At 36.8% G+C, this 27,622-nt stretch overlaps 2 protein-coding genes across 12 annotated transcripts in view; one reads left to right on the top strand and one right to left on the bottom strand.

The window, feature by feature from the left end:
- Positions 1–11,676, top strand: part of LOC107552927 (SH3 and PX domain-containing protein 2A-like) — a 14,872-nt gene extending 3,196 nt beyond the window's left edge. Inside the window, exons 1-9 of one of the 7 annotated variants that reach the window (XM_016234991.1) lie at positions 485–616; positions 925–1,065; positions 4,046–4,150; positions 5,161–5,278; positions 5,950–6,545; positions 6,727–6,776; positions 6,943–7,062; positions 7,786–8,825; positions 10,844–11,676. In XM_016234991.1, the coding sequence (XP_016090477.1) occupies positions 577–616; positions 925–1,065; positions 4,046–4,150; positions 5,161–5,278; positions 5,950–6,545; positions 6,727–6,776; positions 6,943–7,062; positions 7,786–8,825; positions 10,844–11,324 (2,691 nt within the window). In that variant the 5' untranslated portion in view covers positions 485–576 and the 3' untranslated portion in view covers positions 11,325–11,676. Of the gene's footprint in view, positions 1–484; positions 1,066–4,045; positions 4,151–5,160; positions 5,279–5,438; positions 5,501–5,949; positions 6,546–6,726; positions 6,777–6,942; positions 7,063–7,785; positions 9,659–10,843 lie in introns of those variants that run through there. The other 6 variants (XM_016235007.1, XM_016234999.1, XM_016234964.1 and 3 more) reach the window with 6 other exon arrangements.
- A 522-nt stretch (positions 11,677–12,198) lies between these two features.
- LOC107552962 (E3 ubiquitin-protein ligase NEURL1-like) overlaps positions 12,199–27,622 on the bottom strand; it is a 54,556-nt gene continuing 39,132 nt past the window's right edge. The window contains exons 1-6 of one of the 5 annotated variants that reach the window (XM_016235026.1): positions 23,723–23,903; positions 19,897–20,105; positions 19,214–19,535; positions 13,893–14,522; positions 12,906–13,061; positions 12,199–12,790 (exon numbers count right to left, since the gene is read on the bottom strand). In XM_016235026.1, coding sequence (XP_016090512.1) covers positions 12,555–12,790; positions 12,906–13,061; positions 13,893–14,522; positions 19,214–19,535; positions 19,897–20,105; positions 23,723–23,807 — 1,638 coding nt within the window. In that variant the 5' untranslated portion in view covers positions 23,808–23,903 and the 3' untranslated portion in view covers positions 12,199–12,554. Of the gene's footprint in view, positions 12,791–12,905; positions 13,062–13,892; positions 14,523–19,213; positions 19,536–19,896; positions 20,106–20,725; positions 20,745–21,239; positions 21,288–22,991; positions 23,167–23,722; positions 23,904–27,622 lie in introns of those variants that run through there. The other 4 variants (XM_016235033.1, XM_016235046.1, XM_016235054.1 and 1 more) reach the window with 4 other exon arrangements.

The following is a 27,622-nucleotide window of genomic DNA, read 5'->3' as shown; positions in this document are numbered from 1 at the left end:
TACAATAAAGTGCAGGTAAAGTCCATTATTACACTATTGTATTTTTACTGTATTAAATCCTTTTTTTCAATTAGCATAAATTCCGGAAACAATATAATGTTTTTTATAGAGATGAATTGAGTCCTAAAGCTAATGCTAAAAACTACCATTAATGTAGTCTTTGTTTTTTCTTTGAAAATAGAGAATCAGTGTTTCAAATGTGACCATGCTGTTTTTGTGTCGGAGAGCCGTAGGATGTGTTTCAGAGAATGTGAACAAAGTTGGAGAGAATGCGAGTATGTGCTGAGTGTGTGAGTATACTCTATTTTCATAGGCCATATGTTTCTGTTTAAACTGTTTTAAAGGGGTGGAGCATCATTTGATTGGCATCTGTTTCCCCTTTCTCTATTGCCCGCCCCTTGAGCCCATAGCTCTTGGTTTATTTTCCTCATCTCATCTTTCACTCCTTTCGTCAGCTACCCCTTTTCTTTTCTCTCTGTCTTTCTTTTCCCCCTTTGCTCCATTTCTTTATTTAGTCAGGCCTGTGTCCTGCTGCAGAAGGGATCTGAAACTCTTAGAGGAGATGCCAGAGCCCATATGAGTCTTGTCGTTGGTTGGACCCCTGAGCCCAGGGCCGGTAGGATGTGCTTCAGGTTGAACTGTGCTTGCTCAAAACCTTTTACCTTGGAACTTTAAGGTGGGATGAGACTGGATGAAAGTAGGATTTGTTGTACCTGAGCCTTTTTGCTTGTTGAGACATTAACTCCACAGATCTGAGCCTCTTTGGGCCAGTGTTGTTGTTGATTCTTGGATGAGCCATTGATCTGGTACCACGTGCTGATTGGCTGGGGCTGTGTTGGTTTTGGTGAATGGCGCGGCGCAGTTCAGGTGGACGCGGGCGTGGAGGCAGCTGGCTTACGGCCTGTTTTTTTCCATCATCCTCAGGGAGAGAACATGGAGAAGCCCTGGGTGTAGAGGAGTGTATGTGTGTGTATGTGGTGACGGCAGACTACCAGCGTCAGGAAAATACAGAAATCAGCCTGAAAGCAGGAGAGAGAGTCGAGGTGATTGAAAAGAGTGAGAGCGGTGAGTGACACACATCCATACACACACAACATAGTCTTGTACGTACAGTGGGGTCCAAAAGTCAGAAATCACTGGTAAAAATGCTTGTACTTTGCATTTTTATAATGTAATGCAACATTTTTAAATACAACTTCCATAATAAGCAACACAATTTGAGTTTTCAGTTTTTTATTATTTAATTAAAAAAATGAACATGAATTTCAGAAAGTTCTCCAGTATGTTTTGAGATTATCCAAAGAGCATCTTGTCCTCCAGTCCTTCAGCAAGAACATCTGACTGTCTGAACAGTCACGTGATCAATGTCGATTATTAACCTAAAATTGAACACAATCTTCAATGGTTTTTTATTTTAACATAACACTTAAATTTGATTTTAGATACTAGATTTTCAGTAGTCTCACACTTTTGAACATCCACTAACATACTAACAAACATAGACACTCAAAAAAAAAAATCAAAACCTAATTTATTTTTTTGTTTTAATAAAAATAAAAGAAAATGTGTTCTTAAAAGTGCACTTAACATTTTCTTTAAAACATTCAAACTGTGACGATGCGACAAATTTATGCTGTCCTCAGGATTGTTTTAGATACTAGATTTTCAGTAGTCTCACACTTTTGAACATCCACTAACATACTAACAAACATAGACACTCAAAAAAAAAATCAAAACCTAATTTATTTTTTTGTTTTAATAAAAATAAAAGAAAATGTGTTCTTAAAAGTGCACTTAACATTTTCTTTAAAACATTCAAACTGTGACGATGCGACAAATTTATGCTGTCCTCAGGATTTGTTGTCAATGCATTACTTTGACCTTTTGTAAACTGTCTTTGATATGGCAACTGTGCTTATTTTTCTGATGTCACAATTATTATTTTTATGGCCTCTTTGGAAGCTAAATGACTGAATAATGATATATAGCTACCACAAAATGACCTATTTAATTCCAAAGACATGCAAAAAAAAAAAAAACGGTTCAAAGATACTCATTCATCATAAATCACCTTCACAATCACAGCAAAAAGCAGCAATATTTACCATTCTGCATCTATTTGGATGTCGGAAAATTTGCACCACAACATGAGTTATTGTAAAGCTTTATAAGTAAATATTGTTTGGTTTACATGTCTTACCAGAATTTAAAGCAGCAGTTGGATTTAATTTGGAGAAATGGAAAGTTTCCAGCCTACACTGTGGGTTTGAAACAAATAGTGTGTCTGGAGAGAATTCAGAATGACTTTTTGTTTTACTGAAATACTGCTTTGAAATGTGAAAACTTGAACATGCAAAGACAGTAAATTAAATGATCTGTTCTGAGGAAAGCATTGATATTGAGTCGTTTTAGAGCAGTAGAAGAGTTTGTGTATGTGTCTGGAAAATGCCCACCACAGCCAGAGACTCGTATTTGAGTGATGGTCTTTAGATCATCTTAATGGATCCGCCAGAATCTTTCCTCAGCAGAAAAAGTGTGTGTTCATATGCGTATGTGTATTTGTTTGTGTCCTTGTGTGAGTGTGTGTTGCTGAACTCTTTGTTAAAATCATTATGAGCTTAATAAGCCAAGACAACCTTCCTAACTTTCCAAGAACTCTTCTTTTTTTCCCTCTCTTCCTCATCAGTGACTGTTATCTGTTATATCTGTTCTCATATCTCTTTTTCTTACGTTAGTTTGGAATGTTCTGATTCTGTCCTTTAACACATGCATACACACAAACAGATGAAGGCATGTGCAATATATGCTAACAAAAAGACTGCAGATATCTGATGTTCTGTCTGTACTTATGTGAGTCAATCTGTCCATTTATTTTCCTAAAGGTATTTTTTTTACAGAGCATAATAAACTGGGAATCTGGCGACCTAGTGCGTGTGTTTGTTTGCTCTAATGAGCGTCTCACACTGTAAGCACTAACTCATGGCAGGTGTGTAACCAGTGACAGCGTGCTTGTGTTCAGCATAAACAGTTTTGTGGTTTTTACAATTTTAAGGCTATTTTAAAACATTAGTGAAGTATATAATTATAAGGGTTAACAATTCATTGGAAAATTTAACTGATGTCAAATACACTACTGCTCAAATGTTTTCAGGATTTTTTAAAGAAATAAAAAAAATTTCAGCAAGTATGCATTCAATTGATTAAAAGTGATAGTACATACAGTGATAGACATTTATAATGTTATGAAATATTTCTGTTTTTTTAATCATGGTTTCCATGAAAATATTAAGCAGCACAACTGTTTTCAACAACAACAACAATAATAGTGAATGTTTCCTGAGAAGCAAATCAGAACTATATTAGAACTGTTTCTGAAAGATCATGTGACTCTGCAGTTTGGAGTAATTTCTGCTGAAAATTCAGATTTGCCATAACATAATTAAATTTTTTTAAATATATTAAAATAGAAAACTGTTATTTTAATTTGTAATAATATTTTGAAATATTAACGTTTTTCATCAAACAAATGCAGCGTTGGTAAGCATAAGAGACTTGCTTCAAAAACGTTTAAAAAATCTTACTGAAATATATGATATTGTTAACTTCTGAAGTTAAAGTTCAGCTAAATGTTTCATTGTCCCTCCATTAAAATATCATGTAATGTACCTGACTTTGCACGTCAATACAGATAATTTAATGGCTTTGCAATGTAACATAAAATAATAATATGATACTATATGCATGCTAATTAAGGCCAAGGCGTGCAGCATTCATATTTATACACTATGTAACAGGGAGTCTTTGCTCCACCTCTTTATCCACCAAAGGGTCCTTGGCCTGAAAATGATTGCATTACAGAAATCACAGATGCTTTTTGCCATATCCTTTTCCCCTAAAAATATTATTTAATGATCTGATTTTTGTTTATGTTGATGTGTTCAGGACTAGTTAAACTATGAAGACAGAAGGGAAGTGACCCAAATTCAAATGAACAGCTGGAATCAGTTACATCAGTGGTATGTGCTCACGGACTCTTTCTCTTCAGGGTGGTGGTTTGTAAGAACAGCTGAAGAACAAGGCTGGGTTCCTGCTACATACCTTGTCTCTCTCACAGGACGTCGAGATAGCCACAAAGCACCAAATGGAGAGAGTAAGACAAAGATACACTGCTAAACTACCCGTTTAATCACCCATGCTGCCACTAAACTGAATCAAGAACCGTTGAACAAACAAGCCACATCTTTCACAACAGATATCAGAGCGGCTGGCTTGTGTAAAACACAAGCAGTGGCCAAATGTCCTGTTTTTCTTTGTCTTGCGCAACCCTTAACTCTTAATAGTTTCCATTCATTTGTTTCAAAAGATTTATGGATGAAAACTGTTGGTGAATTCTGTTACGGACGCAAGTTCATGCCATGTCAGCACATAGTCTTGCTTGGATGAAAACCATACAGGCATTGCATCATAGCCAAGGGACCCCCTTGCTCCAAACACACACACAGTTCAGGGAGCATTTAACAGCCTGGGAGTGGAAATTCCAGCAAAGATGTCAGATTTTCCATCTCCTGGTCCAGAAGCTTTTACTGTACAATCAGGTCTAGCGCACACTGACCTATATTACAGAGAGAGAATGTGACTTGTGGTGGAGAGATTCTGCAATGTCTGCATGTTTCATTTGGGTTTTCCACTTCGACACCAAAATAGCAAACAAACGAATCACACAAGCATTACTTAAAGTGGCCCAAAAAGTATTTAGACACTTAAGGCACATTTAAAAATGTATGAATTTCATTGCATTAGATAAAAAATATCAAATCGTAGGGCATGTATTTTAAAGAAATATAGCATGAGCACACATTTTTAGAAAAACAAATTTCAGTATCCTTAGTAATGAAGAAACGTTAGTTCCAAGAAAAGTTTTTTCACTGATATTTTGATATTTTCACACCAAATTAAATAAAATCTGTAAATTTTTAAATGTAAGTGTCCAAATCATTTTTGAGGATACTGTACAGGTATACACATGCAGGACAGCTACACACAGATTTACAATATATTTGTTCTATTCTTTTTTCTAAGCTTTGCATTTGTATGTCTATGTACATTGTATCTTGTAGCAGGACAGTGTACATTGTGCTTTCTTTCCTCTTTTGTTTGTAGCAGAGAGGTATATTACGGTTCAGTCCTTCAGCAGTTCAAGTCAGGATGAGCTGGGCTTTGAGAGAGGCGTCATTGTTGAGGTCATCCAGAGGAATCTGGAGGGCTGGTGGTTCATACGGTAAACTCATCTTCATGTTTATTCTTCTCTTTAAACTACTTCAATACATTTTAAAAATCCTTTGCTTTCTTTAGCTGGAATTGTCTCAATATTTAATGGGTTTTTGCAGAAAAAAAAATTGAATTGTAAAGTTTGCTTTAGATCAATCATTGATGACAAACAGGCAGCCCCCCCCCAGTCACTCCTAACTTTACGCTCTCACTCACTCAGTCAGAAATAAAGGTACAAAGTTGTCACTGGATGGTACCCTAAGGAACAGATCCTTCTAATATGCTTCTAATTTAAAATCATTCTAATATGCTGATTTGGTGCTCAAGAATCTTTTCTTATTATCAATGTTGAAAACATTGTTCTGCTAAATTTTTTTTGTGGAAACCACAGTACATTTTCCAGTATTTTTTGATAAATAAAAAGTTCAAAGGAACAGTATTTATTTGAAATATTTTTTGTAAAATTATAAATGTCTTTACTGACGCTTTTGAGCAATTTAATGCGTCTTTGCTGAATAAAAGGAATAATTTCTTTCAAAAATGAAAAAAAAAAAAAAAGTCTCACTAACCCCAAGCTTATGAATGGTATTGCATATAATTATATAGTTTTGAGAAAATGCCCTTGGTTGGTTTTATGTATTGTGAGTATGTGAATCATCTCTCTCTCTGTTCTCCTCTCAGTTATGGTGGTAAGGAGGGATGGGCTCCAGCTGCCTACTTGAGGAAAATGCAAGATGGTGTCATAGCTGGTAACCAGGCAACAGAGACCAATAAACCAGCTGTGCAGGGTCAGGTGGAAATCATCGGAAACCTTATGGAGATCAGCAACCTCCTGAACAAGAAACCTGCCAATGAACGACACTCACACACACAAACTGACACCAGTGCACACCGTAACAGCAACACAAACACATACAGGCACTTACAGACTGACACATATACACAGTACAACGGCGATGCGGAGCAGACTGATGCTTACAGTAACAATACACACACTGATAGAAACCGCAGCAGCAGCATTAGCACAGCAGCTAATACAGGCAGTAGTGGTTTAGAGAGAGACTCTGATGATCAGGACACCCAGCACACAGACACCAGTGTGCATCTGTCTGTCTCAGACAGCAGTGTGTCTGTGTCAGTGTCGGATGCTTGTGTAACTGCGTCTGTTTCTGAAGCAAGTGTGTCTTCAACATCATCCACAATAAAGACCAAAACAGTCCCTCCATCTCCTGCCATTGCTCGAGTCGCACCTCAGAGATTCCACAGTGTTGAGACCAGTGAGATTCTTTCTCTTTTTCTTTAATTTTCACTTTTATTTCTCTTTTTGTTTTTATTTTTTAATTTTCTTTCTCTTTATTTCCTTTTGTCTTCTTTCTTTCTTTAGGCATGATCTATAATGTTTTTGAACCATGTTATGTGATAGTAAACACATTTTGATTTCTGATTTGTTTTCCCTAGGATCACCATCAAACAATCAAAAGCCACCTCCCCGTCGAGAAAACAGCCTGGTCAGTGTGTGTTCTCATTTTCCCATTCTCTGTTTTTTCCTCTTTCTTTCCATTGCACACACGCACGCACACACACACACACACACACACACACACACACACACACAAATAGGTCATGTTGTGGTTTATAATATGCTGAACACCATATTCTTCGCTTCACTCTCAGGGATTTCAGTTACCGCAGCCCCCAGATCCCCCTACTGTTGAAGCTGAGTATTACACCATCGCTGAGTTCAGGTCCTGCTTGACAGATGGGATCAGTTTCAGTGGAGGACAGAAAGCTGAGGTAAAACAAACTATTCAGTTTCACTGTTTAATCGGTTTTGGGAATTTAAAATAATAAATAAGTACTGTTAATCAGCAGGGATGCATTAAACTGAACAAAACTGACTTTAAAGACATTTTTATAATTTTACAAAAGATTTCTATTTCCAATAAATGCTGTTCTTTTAAATTTCCTGTTTATCAAAGAATCCTGAAAACATAATTATCACAGTTTCCACAAATGTAAGCGGTTTTTAGTATTGATAATTATAATGTTTATTAAGCACCAAATAAGCATATATAAAATGATTTCTGAAAGATTGTGTGACAATGAAGTTGGAAGTAATGGCTGATGAAAATTAAATTTTATTTAATAGAAAATTATAGTAAAATGTCACAATATTACTGTTGTGGATTTTTGATCAAATAAATGTTGACTTGGTGAGCATTAGAGACTTATTTAAAAAAAAAAAATTTCGTAAAATATTTTTATAGTTTTAAAAAAGGTACTGTTTCTAAATCAGTGACAAAAAAAGTGGTTTCCATTGTGACGGCTTAGCCTATATAACAACTATATCGTTGGTCAAAAAACAGTATAGAACTTCAAGGTTTGTATCTATACAGAAACTGATCTAAAATATTCAGTAAAAAGTGCGTCAACTCACCCCAATGTTGCCTATTAGCTGCAAATAACATTAAATATAAGTATTTCTACAAATGGTCTGGAAACTGTGAATGTTTACAGGTCATTGACAAGAACTCTGGAGGCTGGTGGTATGTCCAGATTGGAGAGAAGGAGGGTTGGGCCCCGTGTTCTTACATCGACAAACGCAAGAAACCCACCTTGAACCGCCAAACCAGTACACTGACCCGGCCAAAGGTCCCACCTCCTGCTCCGCCAATCAAAAAGCAGAACTCGCTTCCATGTGTTGAGTCTGAGGCTGTGAGCCTAACGAGTCCACGAGTGTACGAGGAACCAGAATATGATGTTCCAACAGTGGGCCTTGAATTCGACCCTGAGCAGGAGTTTCTTCCAGGAGATGCACCGACTAAAGCCCCTCCTCCTTTGAGTCAGCGTACCATTTCTTTTACATTGGGTGAAGGGGATGAGGAGGATGATGAGGGTGTTTATGTGAACGGTGGTTTCAGAGCTGTACCACAGTGTAAGGACAGTCACTCGGACACATACTTGTCCTCTGCGGCTCACCGGGCATCAATGTGGGATCCACCGGAATATGACGCACCAACAATCGAGCCCAACATTGAGACCAATACAACACTCTACACACACACAAAGCAATCTAAACTCAAACAGCAGGCTGATGAGTTGAAATCCAAACCATCCGTGCGTCCAAAACCTGCAAACCAAGACTGTAGTTCCATCAGAAGACCCCAAAACCAGGAGCAACCAGGCCAGATACAATTCAGGAGCTCCCGGACATCTGAGGACTCTGAGAATGACTCCGAGAACTTCCAGACGTTCTCTAATCCGCCTTCCTTTTTGTACCAAACTACTGCGGCATACCAGCAGGAAGAGCCGTATGAGCTCAGCTTTCCCGTGGGAGTGCAGGTAGAGGTTCTGGAGAAGCAGGAGAGTGGCTGGTGGTTCATCCGCTGGGGGAACGAAGAGGGTTGGGCGCCCACTTACTACTTACAGGCAATCAAAAGCTCAGAAACAAGCGGTACAGAAGCCAAAACCACAGAGAAGGTTAATTCTGAGACGTCTTGGTCTGCGTCTCCTGAGTTGGAGAGTTCAGTTCAGGGAGATGTTGGAAAGATGAGTAAATGCGTAAGTTTGGAGAAGAACGAGCAGCGTGTTAACCAAAGCCTGAAGAGCGGACACAGATCTAACCAACTGAACTGCCGGGTCGGTGTGAAGCAGCTCGCTGTCAGACCTCAGAACGTCCTCAAGGACAACACTAATACGCACACAACTCCCGCAGGACGGAGGAACGATGCGCTACCTAGTCATAGCTACAATGATCAAACCACTTCTTCCTGTGCAGTTAATACCGAGAGCATGAGACGTAAAGTACCGGTATCAATGGTGAAGCCTAAACCGCATCTGATCCACAACAACCTACGCGAGGAGTATGTTTCTATCGCCGACTATCACGGTGACTCAGAGACCATGAGCTTCCCTGCTGGCACGAGGCTAGAGGTCCTGGAGAGAAACCCTAATGGATGGTGGTACTGCCGTGTGCTCGACACTGCTAAAACACGAAAAGGATGGGTGCCCTCCAACTTCCTGGAGAGGAGGAGCTAGTGGGTTACCAGAATTAATTACCAAACGGCCGTACGTCTCATACTCTCTATCTTGACCATGACCCAATAAAAACGTGTTCCCTTTTTAATTCATAAGAGACATGGCTATCTCTGTTAACAAAATCAAAGGGAACACTAAGAGAGTCAGTCACAAGTTAATTCTCTTGTTGATTGACACCTTGTTTATATGCTGTATACTCCTGCTTGTGCTGGATGATGTGATGTTATTGTCACTGAACAGGCTTTTAGTTATTGCTCTTAGCTGGTCTTAATATGCTGCAGGTGGTTTCTGTTCAAATGTGTCTCTTTTTTTTAACTAAATAAATATGCATAAATATGAATAAATATCTATCTATCTATCTATCTATCTATGAATGTCTCTTTGTTTGTGTAATTAAAAATTGTGCTATTCCTATTAAATCACTTCATTTTCAAACCAAAGCTTATAATAAATGGCCAAGTGCTATTTTGTATCTTAATCACAATAGTTTGATGGCGTTTGTGTGTTTGTACATCTGTATGTACAAACAAGTGTTTGTACATACAGATGATAAATGCTTAATATAAAAGCCTTAAAAATATCTATAATTATATTTTTATATTTACAATAATAAATACAGGCTCTTCTGTTGGGTAGCATTCGAGTTTTAGTTTAATTCCACATTGAACATAAAAGTTATTGGCACTTACAATTTTGTGAATGTCTACTTTGGTATGTAAAACATTTTTTTCGTTTTTCTGTTTAATATTTTGCAAAAAAATACATTTACCAACACATCAAATCCGCAATGTCGTTTTCAGATTCTGATTCTGGATTGAATGAACATATACAAGTTAAAGAAATGTTTATTTCTTGATAAATATGAATAGTGTGGGAACAAACATTTAAAAACATGTGAACAGTTTTGTATGAAGTTACTAGTTTACTGAAAATCAGAATTAGTCTCATAGTAGCTTGATTTCCCATTATGCACATCTAGCCATTTGTCAATAGAGATTTATAGTATCTGGGATGTTGTGCCATTCACTTAAGCAGTTACTTCTGGGTTCTCTCAGCATTTTTGGTCAGACATTTAGTACATTAAGCAGTCATTTAGTACCTCTTCCTTGCTGAGTTCAAACAAGCAGTCTTTTAAATGGAATTGTGGGAATGAGACAGTGACCTGTAACGGAGCCTCTTCAGATTCACCCAGGTACTGTGATCCTGTTTGTCGGAGAGGTGGTTTCCCGGTTACATGTTGCGGAATATTTTGATGACGTCTCTGATTGGGCTGCGACACATGGGGCAAGACGGGTTTGACATCTCCATTAGCTTCCCACCACAGACGGAGCACATGCACATGTGTCCGCATGTGTACAGCACTGAGTCCACTACCCTCTCGCAGCAAATCAAACACTCCTCACTAGTAATCGCACAGCATGATGGGGTACTGGGAGATTCTGAGGACAGTGAACCGAATGTTGTCCCTGGTGACCACAGCAATCACAGAGAAAACCGCAATGAGAAACTATATTTTTAGTTAAGGAATTGGATAAAAATGCGTAAGTTTGGAGAAGAACGAGCAGCGTGTTAACCAAAGCCTGAAGAGCGGACACAGATCTAACCAACTGAACTGCCGGGTCGGTGTGAAGCAGCTCGCTGTCAGACCTCAGAACGTCCTCAAGGACAACACTAATACGCACACAACTCCCGCAGGACGGAGGAACGATGCGCTACCTAGTCATAGCTACAATGATCAAACCACTTCTTCCTGTGCAGTTAATACCGAGAGCATGAGACGTAAAGTACCGGTATCAATGGTGAAGCCTAAACCGCATCTGATCCACAACAACCTACGCGAGGAGTATGTTTCTATCGCCGACTATCACGGTGACTCAGAGACCATGAGCTTCCCTGCTGGCACGAGGCTAGAGGTCCTGGAGAGAAACCCTAATGGATGGTGGTACTGCCGTGTGCTCGACACTGCTAAAACACGAAAAGGATGGGTGCCCTCCAACTTCCTGGAGAGGAGGAGCTAGTGGGTTACCAGAATTAATTACCAAACGGCCGTACGTCTCATACTCTCTATCTTGACCATGACCCAATAAAAACGTGTTCCCTTTTTAATTCATAAGAGACATGGCTATCTCTGTTAACAAAATCAAAGGGAACACTAAGAGAGTCAGTCACAAGTTAATTCTCTTGTTGATTGACACCTTGTTTATATGCTGTATACTCCTGCTTGTGCTGGATGATGTGATGTTATTGTCACTGAACAGGCTTTTAGTTATTGCTCTTAGCTGGTCTTAATATGCTGCAGGTGGTTTCTGTTCAAATGTGTCTCTTTTTTTTAACTAAATAAATATGCATAAATATGAATAAATATCTATCTATCTATCTATCTATCTATGAATGTCTGTTTGTTTGTGTAATTAAAAATTGTGCTATTCCTATTAAATCACTTCATTTTCAAACCAAAGCTTATAATAAATGGCCAAGTGCTATTTTGTATCTTAATCACAATAGTTTGATGGCGTTTGTGTGTTTGTACATCTGTATGTACAAACAAGTGTTTGTACATACAGATGATAAATGCTTAATATAAAAGCCTTAAAAATATCTATAATTATATTTTTATATTTACAATAATAAATACAGGCTCTTCTGTTGGGTAGCATTCGAGTTTTAGTTTAATTCCACATTGAACATAAAAGTTATTGGCACTTACAATTTTGTGAATGTCTACTTTGGTATGTAAAACATTTTTTTTGTTTTTCTGTTTAATATTTTGCAAAAAAATACATTTACCAACACATCAAATCCGCAATGTCGTTTTCAGATTCTGATTCTGGATTGAATGAACATATACAAGTTAAAGAAATGTTTATTTCTTGATAAATATGAATAGTGTGGGAACAAACATTTAAAAACATGTGAACAGTTTTGTATGAAGTTACTAGTTTACTGAAAATCAGAATTAGTCTCATAGTAGCTTGATTTCCCATTATGCACATCTAGCCATTTGTCAATAGAGATTTATAGTATCTGGGATGTTGTGCCATTCACTTAAGCAGTTACTTCTGGGTTCTCTCAGCATTTTTGGTCAGACATTTAGTACATTAAGCAGTCATTTAGTACCTCTTCCTTGCTGAGTTCAAACAAGCAGTCTTTTAAATGGAATTGTGGGAATGAGACAGTGACCTGTAACGGAGCCTCTTCAGATTCACCCAGGTACTGTGATCCTGTTTGTCGGAGAGGTGGTTTCCCGGTTACATGTTGCGGAATATTTTGATGACGTCTCTGATTGGGCTGCGACACATGGGGCAAGACGGGTTTGACATCTCCATTAGCTTCCCACCACAGACGGAGCACATGCACATGTGTCCGCATGTGTACAGCACTGAGTCCACTACCCTCTCGCAGCAAATCAAACACTCCTCACTAGTAATCGCACAGCATGATGGGGTACTGGGAGATTCTGAGGACAGTGAACCGAATGTTGTCCCTGGTGACCACAGCAATCACAGAGAAAACCGCAATGAGAAACTATATTTTTAGTTAAGGAATTGGATAAATCAACAAATTAATAGAAAATAAAAGAATGAAAGACAGGAACGCACCTGCAGAACTGCTGAGATACTGTGAGTGGGACTGAAAGCTGTCCGTAAAGCCCCTGACTGCTGTACTGGTAATCTGATTGGCTGAGAGATGACTGGCATCACTAAAGATGGACCTCTGTACTTCTGAACAGGATGGAGAGTAACCACAGGAAGTGCCTTGAAAAAAATATTAAAAATCCATTAACCCTGCACAAATAATAATAAATAAACAAATAATTAAAATGATATTACATTATAATTTCATTTTAATAAAAAATTAATTCAAGTCACTTATGAAGAGTTTGATAAGGGAAAAAATAAACAATCATAAACATCTTCACATTATGCCAGAGCAACAATTAAAAAGGCATTAATCCTACACAACTAATATTAAATAAAAATGTCAATCATACCTTTTATCATGTCATAAACATGGCTGTTTAGTACAAAAAGTAAACAAATAATTATATAATATTATATTACATTATATTATAAATTAATTATAATCAAAAATCAATTAAAGTTACGGTTACACTTTATTTTATATGGTTAGGGTTAGGATTTGGGTTTGGGTTACTTGCATGTAATTATGCATAATTGTTATTATAATAGTATGTACATCTAACAAGTGTAACAAGGACACCTTAAAATAAAGTGTTACCAAAGTTACTTATGTAAAATTGGATATAGGAAAATTTTTTACAAATCTAAACACCTTCACATTATGCCAGAGCAATAATTTAAAAAGGTGAATAAATATTTACAATTAAAATTATATTATATTAGCATTATGAGAAACCAATTGTCATTGCAGGTCAGTTTTGCAATCAGGTTGTTAATAACTAGGACTATCCATGCAATTTGGATTGAAATTATATATATATATATATATAATAATTTAATTACAATCAATAATCAAAGTCACTTATGAAAAGTTGGAAAAATAATAATAAACGTCATCACCTTATGCCAGAGCAATCCTTTTTTTTTTTTATTGTATTTTTTTACCCAGTATGCTGATTTGCTTGATGTGTGGCTGTAAATGGAAGATCATCCACAGAGAAGCGGAGTTATCCACACATATCTCTCTGCAGGCCCTGCCTCCATTATGACTCACAAGCACCTCCCCTTCTGCAGTTGCCCGGAAACCGATGATATCCCCGCCCACAAGCGGTGAAGTCAGGCAGCTAAAAGCCCAGAATTCTTTGCGGTCCATCAGGTCATCTGGATTAACCGGCAGGTGCTTTGGGTTAATATGGGCTGGGTTACAGGAAGTGAATCCATAAGACAAAAATCCATTCAGAGCAGAAGACCTTAACGAGACCTTTAGGAACACACACTCTCCACAGCGCAACGGCCGATGAGTGAACGCCAGAGCGCAATCCTCACGTCTGTTATACCAACGCACCGCTATGTGTTCAGTCAGTAGACGCAGACCGTTGCCATGGACACAGTGGAAATGCAAGTCATCGTTGAGCTGACGTGACAGCACTGAGTTTAGAGCGTTTGGAGAATTTGAGAAGGATGACAGATCTTCCTGGAGGTCAAGCTCAGAGCAGCTGCTTGACAGATGCCACTCATCCATGCCTTCATGAGTCCCAGTAGGACAGAGATATTCAGCTGGCACCATCTTACTGTCTGGAAAACACACATACACACTGCATTCATAATCAGGATCATGCAATTATTTTTCCAAGTGGTTGAACTTACATTTTTCTGCTTGGTGGGTAATAATTATTTCAAAAGGGAAGGCAACTGCCTAGCAACCAACCAGAAAACACTAGCAACCACATCAAAATTATTTGTGCAGTATCATTTCCCCTATTTTTACATTTACACTACCACGGGAATATAATAATAAATATAATATAATATAAATATATTTTATAAATGTATATATATTTTTAAATGCTGCCTTGGTGAGCATAAGACTTAAAAAAAAAAAAAACATCTTACCGACCTCAAACTTTTGAACAGTACTGTTTACAGTATTAAAAACTAATTTTAAATTATATTAATTAATATTAATTTATTCTGAATTTTCTGATATTGATGGATCCCTGGTAAAAAAAAAAAAAAAAGCAACACCCTGGCAACCATCCACAAAATGCAAAACCACTATTCATATTTTCTGCACAAAAATCTATTGCTCATGTAGACTGCAATCAGCAGCATCAGTATAATTGTACTGGGTGGTTTTTTATTTTGACCTCAGTCAGTAAAAACGTTGCCACTGGCCATCCACAGTGGACAGCTGCTGATGAGAACACCAGAGCTTCAGTGATGGAAATTACTGGTCTGCTATAACTTTCACTGCAGCCGCATCAGCAGAAACATTCTCAGACGCGGTAGATGTTCCTCTCGGTTGTTTTTAGTTTCCGGACTTGACGTCGCTGTCATCCACTGAACTGCCTTTAGCTGACGCTGACTAGTCTGAACAGGAATTATTGAGACATCGAAGCTTCTGTGACACTGGGGACGGAAACAGAAGATCAAAAGGAAGGAAACGTGCATTGGCACAATATTTTTAAATATTTCTGTGTCATACTAATTTTTAAAGTATAAAAATACTCTATCTATATAAAGCATGCATTTTATTTTTACAAAACAATGCACATGTAGGTAATGCGTGATGACCTACAGTACAAGGGACCTTCCACCCAGCACTGAACCACTTTGACTGAATGCCAGATGTGGTGTGATCTACATTAGTGAGAACAGGAGGTGATTTTAGTCACGGAATCTGGCCATCTGACTATAAACATATATTTTTAAATGCTGCCTTGGTGAGCAGAAGACTTAAAAAAAAAAACATCTTACCGACCTCAAACTTTTGAACAGTACTGTTTACAGTATTAAAAACTAATTTTAAATTATATTATTTTAATATTAATTTATTCTGAATTTTCTGATATTGATGGATCCCTGGTAAAAAAAAAAAAAAGCAACACCCTGGCAACCATCCACAAAATGCAAAACCACTATTCATATTTTCTGCACAAAAATCTATTGCTCATGTAGACTGCAATCAGCAGCATCAGTATAATTGTACTGGGTGGTTTTTTATTTTGACCTCAGTCAGTAAAAACGTTGCCACTGGCCATCCACAGTGGACAGCTGCTGATGAGAACACCAGAGCTTCAGTGATGGAAATTACTGGTCTGCTATAACTTTCACTGCAGCCGCATCAGCAGAAACATTCTCAGACGCGGTAGATGTTCCTCTCGGTTGTTTTTAGTTTCCGGACTTGACGTCGCTGTCATCCACTGAACTGCCTTTAGCTGACGCTGACTAGTCTGAACAGGAATTATTGAGACATCGAAGCTTCTGTGACACTGGGGACGGAAACAGAAGATCAAAAGGAAGGAAACGTGCATTGGCACAATATTTTTAAATATTTCTGTGTCATACTAATTTTTAAAGTATAAAAATACTCTATCTATATAAAGCATGCATTTTATTTTTACAAAACAATGCACATGTAGGTAATGCGTGATGACCTACAGTACAAGGGACCTTCCACCCAGCACTGAACCACTTTGACTGAATGCCAGATGTGGTGTGATCTACATTAGTGAGAACAGGAGGTGATTTTAGTCACGGAATCTGGCCATCTGACTATAAACATATTTTGGAAGCAGAGGAAATGTGAGAGAGCACAGCATGTGCGGATTGCTCGCAGCATGATTAGTGGACATCTCTATACCTACTATGTATGTGTATTTATACAGAGGCAAAGTGCAACTGAAAATAGGCTTGAATACACATAGTGGATGTTGCTATAACTAGATAAGAAGCAAAATATAACTGGGTGTGTATATGTGTATTTACGTCTCTAGTAGGTTTGAAAGATGTATGATACACATACATGCTGTCTATGCTTTTGAACACACCCCGTTCTCACTGCTAAGACACTGCTATCTGACTCTGTGGAAACACTGACTGTTTTTATTCAAATGTAAGAGAGAGAGAGAGAGAGAGAGAGAGACCTGTTTAAAATGTTATAGTAATGCATTCAATAAAATGTATTAGAATTGTACAAAAGCACATGAAAACAACTTATTTTTCTATTATTGTAGCTTTGTTTTTCATAAGTGTTTACAACACAAGTGTAAGGGAGCAATTAATTAAAAGTGGCAATGCTGCTAAATTAGGTTAATTTTTTTTGTAGTATGACAGCTCAGCTCTGTTCAAAACAATGTAACTTCTTCAGTATCAAGCTACTTTTTCCAACAAGCAGCAGTGTAATGTGACAAAATGCTACATTCCTAATTTTTGCAAACAGAGGCTTATACAGTAGCGGAGACAAATGAGGTCCAAATCAAACATGTTCATTTAAACATCAGTATTGGTAAGTTGGATTCATTTTAATGAATCATGTTGATCAAGTAGTTTCCACAAAAAAATATTAAGCAAAAAGAATAAGTAAAAAGAAATGTTTATTGAGCATCAAATCAGAATCAGAATGATTTCTGAAAGATGCCAATGCCATCACAGGAATACGTATAACACCAACATGTCAGAAAAAAATAAAAAACAGAACCACTGAGTTGGAAAAAGGATCACTCCCTCCTAAAAATGACTTGTAAACTCAATCAGGTGTAGCTAATCACCTTCTCAAGTGGCACACAAAGCCATTTGACTTTCAGCTGTGATCAGCTGTGGTCACTTTGATTAGCTCAGCATGAAAAGAGCTTTCCTGGAGCATTTCAGTCATTGGTACTGCAAGTGAAGCAAACAATCAACTATAGGTGGCAAGGCACTGTCACAAGTCAGGAGATGGATACAAAAAACATTTCAAAGGCTTTATCAATGCCTAGAAGCACAGTGAAGTCTATTATTAAGAAGTGGAAGGTTTTTGTTACAACACAGACCCTCCCTGGATCAGGACGTCACTCCAAACTGGATGAAAAAGCCAGGAGGAAACTGGTCAGAGAGGCGACTTGAAGCAGCTGCAGGAATTTATGACAAAGAGTGCTCATTGTGTGCATGTGACAACAACATCACAAATTCTCCACAGATGTGGCTTGTATGGGAGGACATTTCAAAGGCTTTATCAATGCCTAGAAGCACAGTGAAGGTGTTTGGTACAACACAGACCCTCTCTGGATAAGGACGTCACTCCAAACTGGATGAAAGAGCCGGGAGGAAACTGATCAGAGGCTACCAAGAGGCCTACAGCAACTCTGAAGCAGTTGCAGGAATTTATGACAGAGTGGTCATTGTGTGCATGTGACAACAATATCACAAATTCTCCGCAAATGTGGCTTGTATGGGAGGGTTGCAAGAAAAAAGCCACTCCTCAAGAGAGGCCACATGCAGTCACGACTGAGCTTTGCCAAAAAGCACCTTGAAGATTCTGAGGCAGATGAGAAGAAAATTGAATTATTTGGCCTCAACACCAAACGATATGTCTGGCGGAAATCCAATACGGCTTACCATCCAAATAACAGCATTCCTCCAGTAAAGCATGGAGGTGGTAATGTCCTGTTATGGGGGTATTTCTCTGCAGCAGGGATTGGAGCACTTGTCCGAATAGAAGGACAAATGGATGGGTACAGTCAACTTGACAAGCTAAAATTTCTAAAGTTTCCTAAATACTGTCAACCTTTGACCATATTACAGCAGTCAATTTTTTAAGTGAAAAAAAGAGAATAATAATACCAAACAACAACTGTATTCTCAATCTGTATGTGTTACCAATGCCTTAACAAATAAACAATGATTAAGGCATGCTTAATTGGCTAAATTAAACCTGACCTTGTTCATACAGAATCTCACTAAAACTAAATTATAAATAGAATAATTATTTTGTATATATAACTAGGTTTATTGATTTTGTTCAAAACAAATTTTTTTCTCACTTTGCCAGCATTCCTCGGCATGTTTTTCATTTTAAAAGTGAAAGTGTTGCTAGGCAACCATTCCAATCTCTCCCATCTTTTTCCATTGGGCAGTTCTTGTAATTAGGATAAGAGGGTATAAATCTAGAATTCTATTTTTAAATATTGTGAATTTAAATTGTTTAAACATGCTCGGTACAGCAAAAACACACTGGCCTCTGTGAACTTTACAACTCATCAAGCGATCAGCACGTGCTCAATGAAGCGCAGCTCAGATACTGGCCTACATTACATGCCAAACAGGGCTCAGCAATTCCACTCGGAGCAAACTCTGAATGGAACGTCATCTGATCTGTGTAGAGTTACTTCACAGAGACGTCCAGCTAACCAGCTTCAGGCAGTTTGATGACTGCTTGGTTTAGAACATAAAAAGACATTATACATTTGTAAAATCTAATATTTCATGTGAGAGAAATGTGAACTTACCAAGTAGCTGTATTCCACATGTCAGCCCATAAATGTCAATGATCGCCCAAACCGGCTCTCCGGCAGGTACACCGCCGAAGAAGAAGATCGGAGGGCTGCCGTTAACCCGGTAAAACACTCGCCCTGTGTTATCCAACCAGAAGGACAGAATGGTATCTTCTTCACATTGTTCCTCAGGAAGCGCTCGGGCCCAAAATCCCCTTTCGCTAACTAGATCTGGGCAGGCGAACTGTGGCAGCCATGCTGAACTTAAATCAGATGGATCCACCGTACTGAAACCCACTCGGAGGGCACCACTCCAACATCCCTGTCTCTTTGTGATCTAAACAAAGAGACCAAAAATGAGTGAAACCAACAGAGTTAGCTAAAATTATACATATTTGTAGAAAAAAATTATAAAGTTATTGTGTGACAAGTGTGATGTGATAAATGGAGACCAACAGACACATTTATCAGACACAGATTCTTGTTTTTTTTTTTTCCAAACAACCTCATTCACCAGAACAAGATAACAGCACTACCTCACATGTTAGCATTTCTAGCCTTCTCTATCTGTTTTCCCCTTCTCATGAAAGTTTGAGATGGAGTGATATGAAAGAGGGATACGTGAGGGCAATTCTGGGACCACACAAAGTGCTTTACAGGATGGCATGTGCAAATGGGTGAGAGTTAAGTAACCATACCTTGAGCCGGACCTGTTCATAGATTCTGACTGGCCGGTTGGTGAAGGAGATGGCATTACAGAAGCTGGCGATTCGGCGCACGTTGCGCTGCGTCTTGTCCATCATGATTTGAGAGCCTTTCGTGTTGGCATGGAAACAGAGCGGTGGGGGGGCTGGCAGCTGTGGGCACATGCTCACCTTCAAGGGGTGGCAGCGAAGGGTTCCTCCGTCTGAGAGATGGACAAAAAAAGATGAGGATATTTATTTATTCAACAGGCACTCACAACAATGTAAATTCTGACTGCCACTGTTTTTCTTTCTAAGAGCTTTGTGCTGGGTTTACAGAACAGAGAAAGGACAGTGGCTACCATCTCTGAATGAAAACCTTTATCAAGAACAGAGAGACAACAAAAGAGAGACAGAGATAGAGAGAGAGATAGAATGCATGTTTCTGCTATTCAGGGTGCCAAAAATGAGGTTATGTCTCCACACACACTAGAAAGTCAACATCTCTACTACTTTCATTGATCATTTCTATGTTTTTATGCCTTGCAAGGCAAGGCAAGGCAAGTTTATTTGTATAGCACATTTCATACACAATGGTAATTCAAAGTGCTTTACCTAAAATAAAATAAAAACAATAATCACAACAATAAAACAAGGAATTTAAAAACTTTGAAAATTATTAAAAAAAAATTTGATTTAAGAGGTTTAAAATGAATTTAAGAAAACGATTATACATATAATATAGTGCAATCAGTTCGGACATCGCACTGACTTCGGCAATGACTTGCAAACTTTAATTTACTGAACACTGCTGTTATGAATTGTCATTATTTAAATATTTTACCAGAGTAAAGTTGTTCAGCTTGCTAACCAAGGTTATGTCTCAATTGTGATGTTTGAGAATGTTTCACAATAATTTTGAAAGCATCAGTTTGAATGTTAAAAATTAATCATGTCACTCTACAGCAGGGGTGCCCAACCCTGCTCCTGGCGATCGACTGTCCTGCAAAGTTCAGCTCCAACCCTAATCAAACACACCTGAAGCAACTAATTAGGGTCTTCAGGATCACTTAAACATTAAAGGCAGGTGGCTTTGATTAGAGTTGGAGCTAAACTTTGCAGGACAGTCGATGGCCAGGAGCAGGGTTGGGCACCCCTGCCCTACAGTTTGTACATTATCATTTTCAACCTAAAGTAGTATATAATTTATAGTTATTGCTGCAAGATACTTATTACATATTTTTGATTAAGAAAACATTTACTGAAAAATATGAATATACTTCTTTTTGATATAACAAAAATGTTGCAAAAATAATTTTCATTGCTCAAGTATTTGTTGTAGTGGAGCTGGTACAAACCTGAATTATTGGACTGACCAGAACAAAAACAAGCAAACAAATAAACAAATTAACCTTATTAGTGATTTGGAACTGCAAAACGGTCCATTTCTTTAACTACTCCATGGCTGTGCAGTTATTGAAAAAAACACCTCAGAATGTCCAATCAGAATCAAGCATAAAGGTGGAATGCAGTGACATGTATTGTAGATGAGTAATAAAATGCAGTGGTAAACAGTTTTGATATATACAATATATAGTGTAGTATAGTATAGTATAGTACATAACATATATAGTACACAATTCTATAATGATGAATGAGACTATATATATATAATAAAAAATATAAATAGCTGTTAATGAGGATCAAATCCGATGCGCACTGATTCTCACAGACAAAACTGGCTTGCGATCAAACATTCACTCCTCGACTCCCTTTCATATTTTCCCAGACCTCTTTGAAGAATAAAGTCAAGGACACGGTCTTATTTCAGAGACGTTTCTCTCTTTAATTAACCACTATTGACATTTCACTGGGTGTGAGTCAACAATTGAAACTTTAGCTTTTAGTTGCACAAGCGAGAGACTGATTCTGCATACTTCACCCACTTTATCTGCATGATCTCTGTGTGGGCAAATGAGGACATGCAGTTGCAGGTGTGAGTGTATTTGTGTAAGTGTTTATATGGGAATCATGAGACACTGTGTATACACACACACACACAGCCAAGGGGTCCGACAACAAACCCCTGACCTCTATGTCATGACAAATACATGAAAACCAATAAATGTGTTTGTTTTCATAGTGTAGATTTTCACTACATTTTGTTTGACTGATCAAAATACATTTACTGTCCCATAAACCTAAACCTAATCCTCAAAGAAAACATTTCGCATTTTTATCTTTTCATTAAGACATTATTTTGTGGGGGCAGTTGCTGGTCTTCACAAAAAGTGCCCCACACAAACCAACAGTCTAATCACTAATCACATATTTCAATATCTCTTGTTTTTCCTCTTGGTTTAGAGAGATGTTAGGGATATTCTCTTGATACGAATGTCATGTCCCATTATATGTGTGGACTCTCTCTCTCTCTCAGTGCTGTAGGCAATAGCAGGCTTAAGTGTCAGGTTGACTCAGTGTCAGCTTAGTTTACTGAGTGGGTATAAACCTGAAATGCTCTATTATGCCTACTTTTTTTGTTCACAGCAAGAAAGAGTAAAACCTATATAACTGGCAGATTTAAAACTATGTGTATGTGTGTGGGGATATACTATTATAGGCACAAAAAATGTCCCTTTGAGGACATTAAAAATCACTCAAAAGTAATGCTAAATAAAGCAAATAATGTTTTTATTATTAATTTAATTATAAAAATTAAAACATTTTCTTTAAGGTTAGGGTTAGAGTTATTCTATAGTAATTTTAATTAGTTTTATATAAAACAATCCCTGAAAGACAAACTGTTGATCAGTATTGATCTACAGAACAAACCATTTTCACAGACAAAAACCCAAACCATCTGAAATGCATTTATATTGGAGAAACAGAAGAGAATAAAGTGATTCTGGACTTTAAGTTACATTAACGTCTTTATAATAATGAAGAAAAAACAACAACTAATTTTCATTCAGATAATTTGAGGAAAATTCAGACAAACTCTTCATATAATTTTCAAAAAATAATTCAGATAACTTATATTCATATATTAGATCAAACAAGTTCTTCAAAATTATTATGAAAAGCCGCAATTTTACTGTTAGCCTACTCACCTAAAGAGGTACGGGTTACCTGGCCACCCATTTCAGCACAGCGATGTTCACACAATAAAATCCAGCAAAAATATCCTGATTCTGGTCTTCAATAGCTTTGCATTTCAAATAAAGTAACTCCTAGTATGTTCCAGATACTCCTCTGGTGTGTGATAGCACAGCGGCTGTACACACCGCAAACGCGCTCACATTCAACGAGACCCTTCAGCGAGGATTCGTATTAGCATAGGAGGCGGGGCTTGGGAGGTATACTGGTCATTGATTGGCTCATGTAGATGAATTAGTTTACGTGACTGGGCGCTCTCGGAAAGTTACTAAACAACGTCTAAATTACCCGATTAATATGTAGTAGGGACAGTATTCAAATTTGCACTTCTGACCAATAGATCATTTACCAGCGCTGCCAGTAAAATGACAGAGACTAATAATCTGCACTCGAAGAATCCATAACTATCCCCGTTGTTTTAGTAGATAGAAAATATGAGGTAAGTGGAAATTGACAATCTCTTTGATGTTATGCTTGACCACAAATTTCTAGCATTACAAAATAAAGAAAAACTGTTTTAAATAAACAATTAAACAATTTTGTTGAGTAGCAGTCACTGTGTGGTCAGGCTGACATTGCGTCTTGATCAAATCAGCTTCACTTCAGATGATTATCTTATTGACAATCACTGAATTCAGTAGACACTATTATTCTGTGAGTGGGTGTGGTGTAAACACAATCATACCTGCAGACACTTTGTGTGTAGGCCTACATAAAGGTCCAAACGAACAGAAGACATTCATCAACAGTTTGTTTACTAAGATCATCATGATTGAGTGAGTGCAGCGGGGGGAGCTGCCAGCTGCCACACGGTCTTTCTCGCCGTTTCTACTGTTTGCTCGGTAAAACTACACTGTTCTCAGTGGCGTGCGGTGATGTTTTTTTAAATGATGATGCAAAGTTCCCACAATTTTATTATTATACTGTACATTTTTTATGTATCAGTTGCCATAGTTCTTGCCAGGAGTCAAAGGCAGCTGCCACTATTCGCTTCAGCTGTTTGTTCAGTAAAACTACACTGTGTATACTATATACAGGGGCGTAGCCATCATTTCAGAAGTGAGGGGGACAGAAATGTTATATATACACACACATGCACACAATGCCTTGCCTTGCGTCACTGTTGGAAAATAACCAATAAATGATTTGTTAATGTACTACAAACACTTTTTTTTCATTTTTATCACATAGTAAGGCAGAATAGTTTCTGTACCGTAATAAATGCTATGTCAAGTAGCACTGAATTGTTCGAATACTTTATTTATTACCTGGAGATGATTTTAAAAAGCACAAATAAATATATAACCTTACTGTTGTCATCTATTTATTACCCGGAGATGATTTTAAAAAGCACAAATATATATATAACCTTACTGTTGTCATCTCCCTGCATTAAATAAACATTACATTTAAAAGGCAAAATACAATTATATTTTGTATTTTTACACAATGTAATATTCTGTTTATCAAAACCAATAAATCTCATTAAGTTAGTGTTTTTACGTATTTTTATATTTATTCCAAAATAATAACAAAATACAGTAATAATATAAACAATATATTTTATTTGTCAACTGCTGTTCAGCTGTTCTTTTTATCTTTACCAGCGGGTGTCGCTGTTGGACAGTTATTTTGTAAAAAACTAGTGACTTTTACACTTTTTAATATCACATTTTGTAATACCTTGCATATTACCCTAGACAGAAGACATAATACAGCGACTGGAACAAATCATATCTGTGCCTGGAACTGCAGCTGAGAAGCAGATATTTCTAACAGAAGTGATTTTGCCTGAGGTGAGCTATAGAGATGTGTACTAAATTAACAATTAGAATAGGAATTTCATTTAAAGCAATGTTCTCATCCAGTTTTTTTTTTCTAAAGAGACTCTGCCTCCCATGCCTTGACTGATGGCAGAAGCCGTACAACACAAACATCAGAAATTGACTGCAGCACTTCAGTATAAGTAGCAACTTAATTGAAATGATTAAACTGAAACCTTAAATGTGGTTAAAGTTGTCTGTTTGTCACATTAAAATTAATACTGAGAAGTTGCGGCTTTGAGGTTATGTAAATTTTGGCAGGCTATTTTACATTCATTATTCAAATTAATAAAAGTGATGAATGGAAATTGGGCAGTTCAATTAAGTATAGAATTTTTGTAATAATATATATATATATATTCTACATACATAGCACCAAATCACAAACTGACTTATCTCGTGGCCCTCTACATACATGTATGTAAGGGCACTTTACAACATTAACTGCAGAGACCCAACATTTCCTCATTAGCAAGCACTTGATGACAGCAGCAAGAAAAAACAGACTGCAGCACTTCAGTATAAGTAGCAACTTAATTGAAATGATTAAACTGAAACCTTAAATGTGGTTAAAGTTGTCTGTTTGTCACATTAAAATTAATACTGTACATTTCTTTGGTCTGCAACCAATAAATCAGAACAAATGTCAATATGTGCCGATATATGGCCGAATCTGTGCTTCTGAAGTGCACATCTTTCGAAGGAAAGAAAAAGTAGAGGATATTTTTTCATTGTGGGTGTTCATACTTACTCTTTGTATAAAATCTCTAAATACATCATTCCTGTCATGACATTAGGGGATTTTCATGTCAAGCTGATGCCATTGTAATTACACTGTAAAAAAATGTTCTGTAAAAAACGGTAATGTGCTGGCAGCAGAGTCGCCAGCAATCTACTGTAATTTTACAGTATTCATACTGTGAAATTATTTTACAGTTTATTTTACCGTAAAAATTAAATACAGTATAATTCTGTTTTTTTTTTACAGTAAAATACTGGCAGCAGAGTCGCCAGCAATCTACTGTAATTTTACAGTATTCATACTGTGAAATTATTTTACAGTTTATTTTACCGTAAAAATTAAATACAGTATAATTCTGTTTTTTTTTTACAGTAAAATACTGGCAGCAGAGTCGCCAGCAATCTACTGTAATTTTACAGTATTCATACTGTGAAATTATTTTACAGTTTATTTTACCGTAAAAATTAAATACAGTATAATTCTGTTTTTTTTTTACAGTAAAATACTGGCAGCAGAGTCGCCAGCAATCTACTGTAATTCTACAGTATTCATACTGTGAATTATTTAACAGCTTTTTTCTGTAAAAATTAAATGCAGTACATTTCTGTGATTATTTCAATTTACAACATCATTATGGTTACTTTAAATTCACTCTTTATTGTACAAAGGCATAAAATAATGGATAGAAATAACTAGATTGAAGATTCATTACTTATTTAATTTATTTCAAATCTTTTTTTAGATTTATTTTAAATCTAATGTTATTTTATGCCTTTGTAAAGAGTGAATTTAAAGTAACCAATGATGTTGTAATTAGATATAGAACAGACAGTAGAACATTATTGTTCTGTGGGCTACACACATCTACTTAAAATACATTATATTGAAAGATCTAAAAAACAAGCACACACTTAAAAGATATAAATCAAAATAAAGTTTTATTTAAAAGAGCAGTCAACATTTAGCAAGGATTCAAAAAAATAAATAAAAATAATAATAATAATAAAATAAAACCCCCGGAGAAGACAGATTTTGCAAAAACAAACAAAAACTTAAAAATAAAAACAATGGCAATAAAAAATAAATAAATAACAGACACAAACATTACAAAATAAGTTACAAACATGACAACCTGAGATTAAACACATTAAACATTTTAAAATTTTTGTATCTGCACTACTAAGAACATGCAACAAATTTAGTGAAAAAACATTTGTTCAGGATTTTTTCTGCACTTTATTACAGAATAAAGTACCTTTTTTAGTACCTTTTAAAAGAGTCCTAGTCCTAGGTGAATGACTTTGTCATTTTACATCCACTTAACCATGACGATCTGGTTGCATGTTGTCTAAGGTATTCCAACTGGTACCTCTGTAAAACATCAGCAAACAAAACATTTGATCAAAATAACTCTAGAATTGTCAATGTAGAGATAACAAGGAGATTGCTGATAGTGTTGACTAACAAAACGCTTCCTGCATGTCTCGTCAACTAATTTTTCCATAACACTGCTACTTCCATAACAACTTTTTTTTCTACACATTTCTACTGTTCAGATTCACTGAATGGTCTTAGAATTCTGAAGTGAAATAAAGCAGCATACACGATTGCCATACAATTGCTCAAGGCAGTCAATTCCATGTAATCAACATTTTGAATAAGTGTTTACACTAAACATCCTTTGATATTCGGCTAAAATATGTCAGAAAGAAAACAAGTATAATGGCTGATTTTGGTTACAACCCGTATCAACCTTCGCACCTAAATTTCTAACCGCAAATCAAGTTATCAAAATATGTGTTTGCTGTAAATAATAAACACTAAAACTATTCTCCTTTTAAACATGCCACCTTTAAACTTACATTAAATAATCAACATTTCATACATCAAGATTGTTTAGTGATTCGTATGGAATTTGAAGCCATTAAAAACGGGCAACAGATTGTTAACTGGCCAGTTTTTAACAACGACTAACAGTCTTAAAAGTTTAGAGATGATCTAAAACAAACTTGATAAAACC

This window comes from Sinocyclocheilus grahami, unplaced genomic scaffold, assembly GCF_001515645.1.
Source record: "Sinocyclocheilus grahami isolate Dianchi unplaced genomic scaffold, SAMN03320097.WGS_v1.1 scaffold18.1, whole genome shotgun sequence".
Lineage (NCBI taxonomy): Eukaryota > Metazoa > Chordata > Actinopteri > Cypriniformes > Cyprinidae > Sinocyclocheilus > Sinocyclocheilus grahami.
The sequence above is the reverse complement of the archived record's forward strand: the minus strand, read 5'-3'. Positions and strand labels throughout refer to the sequence as shown.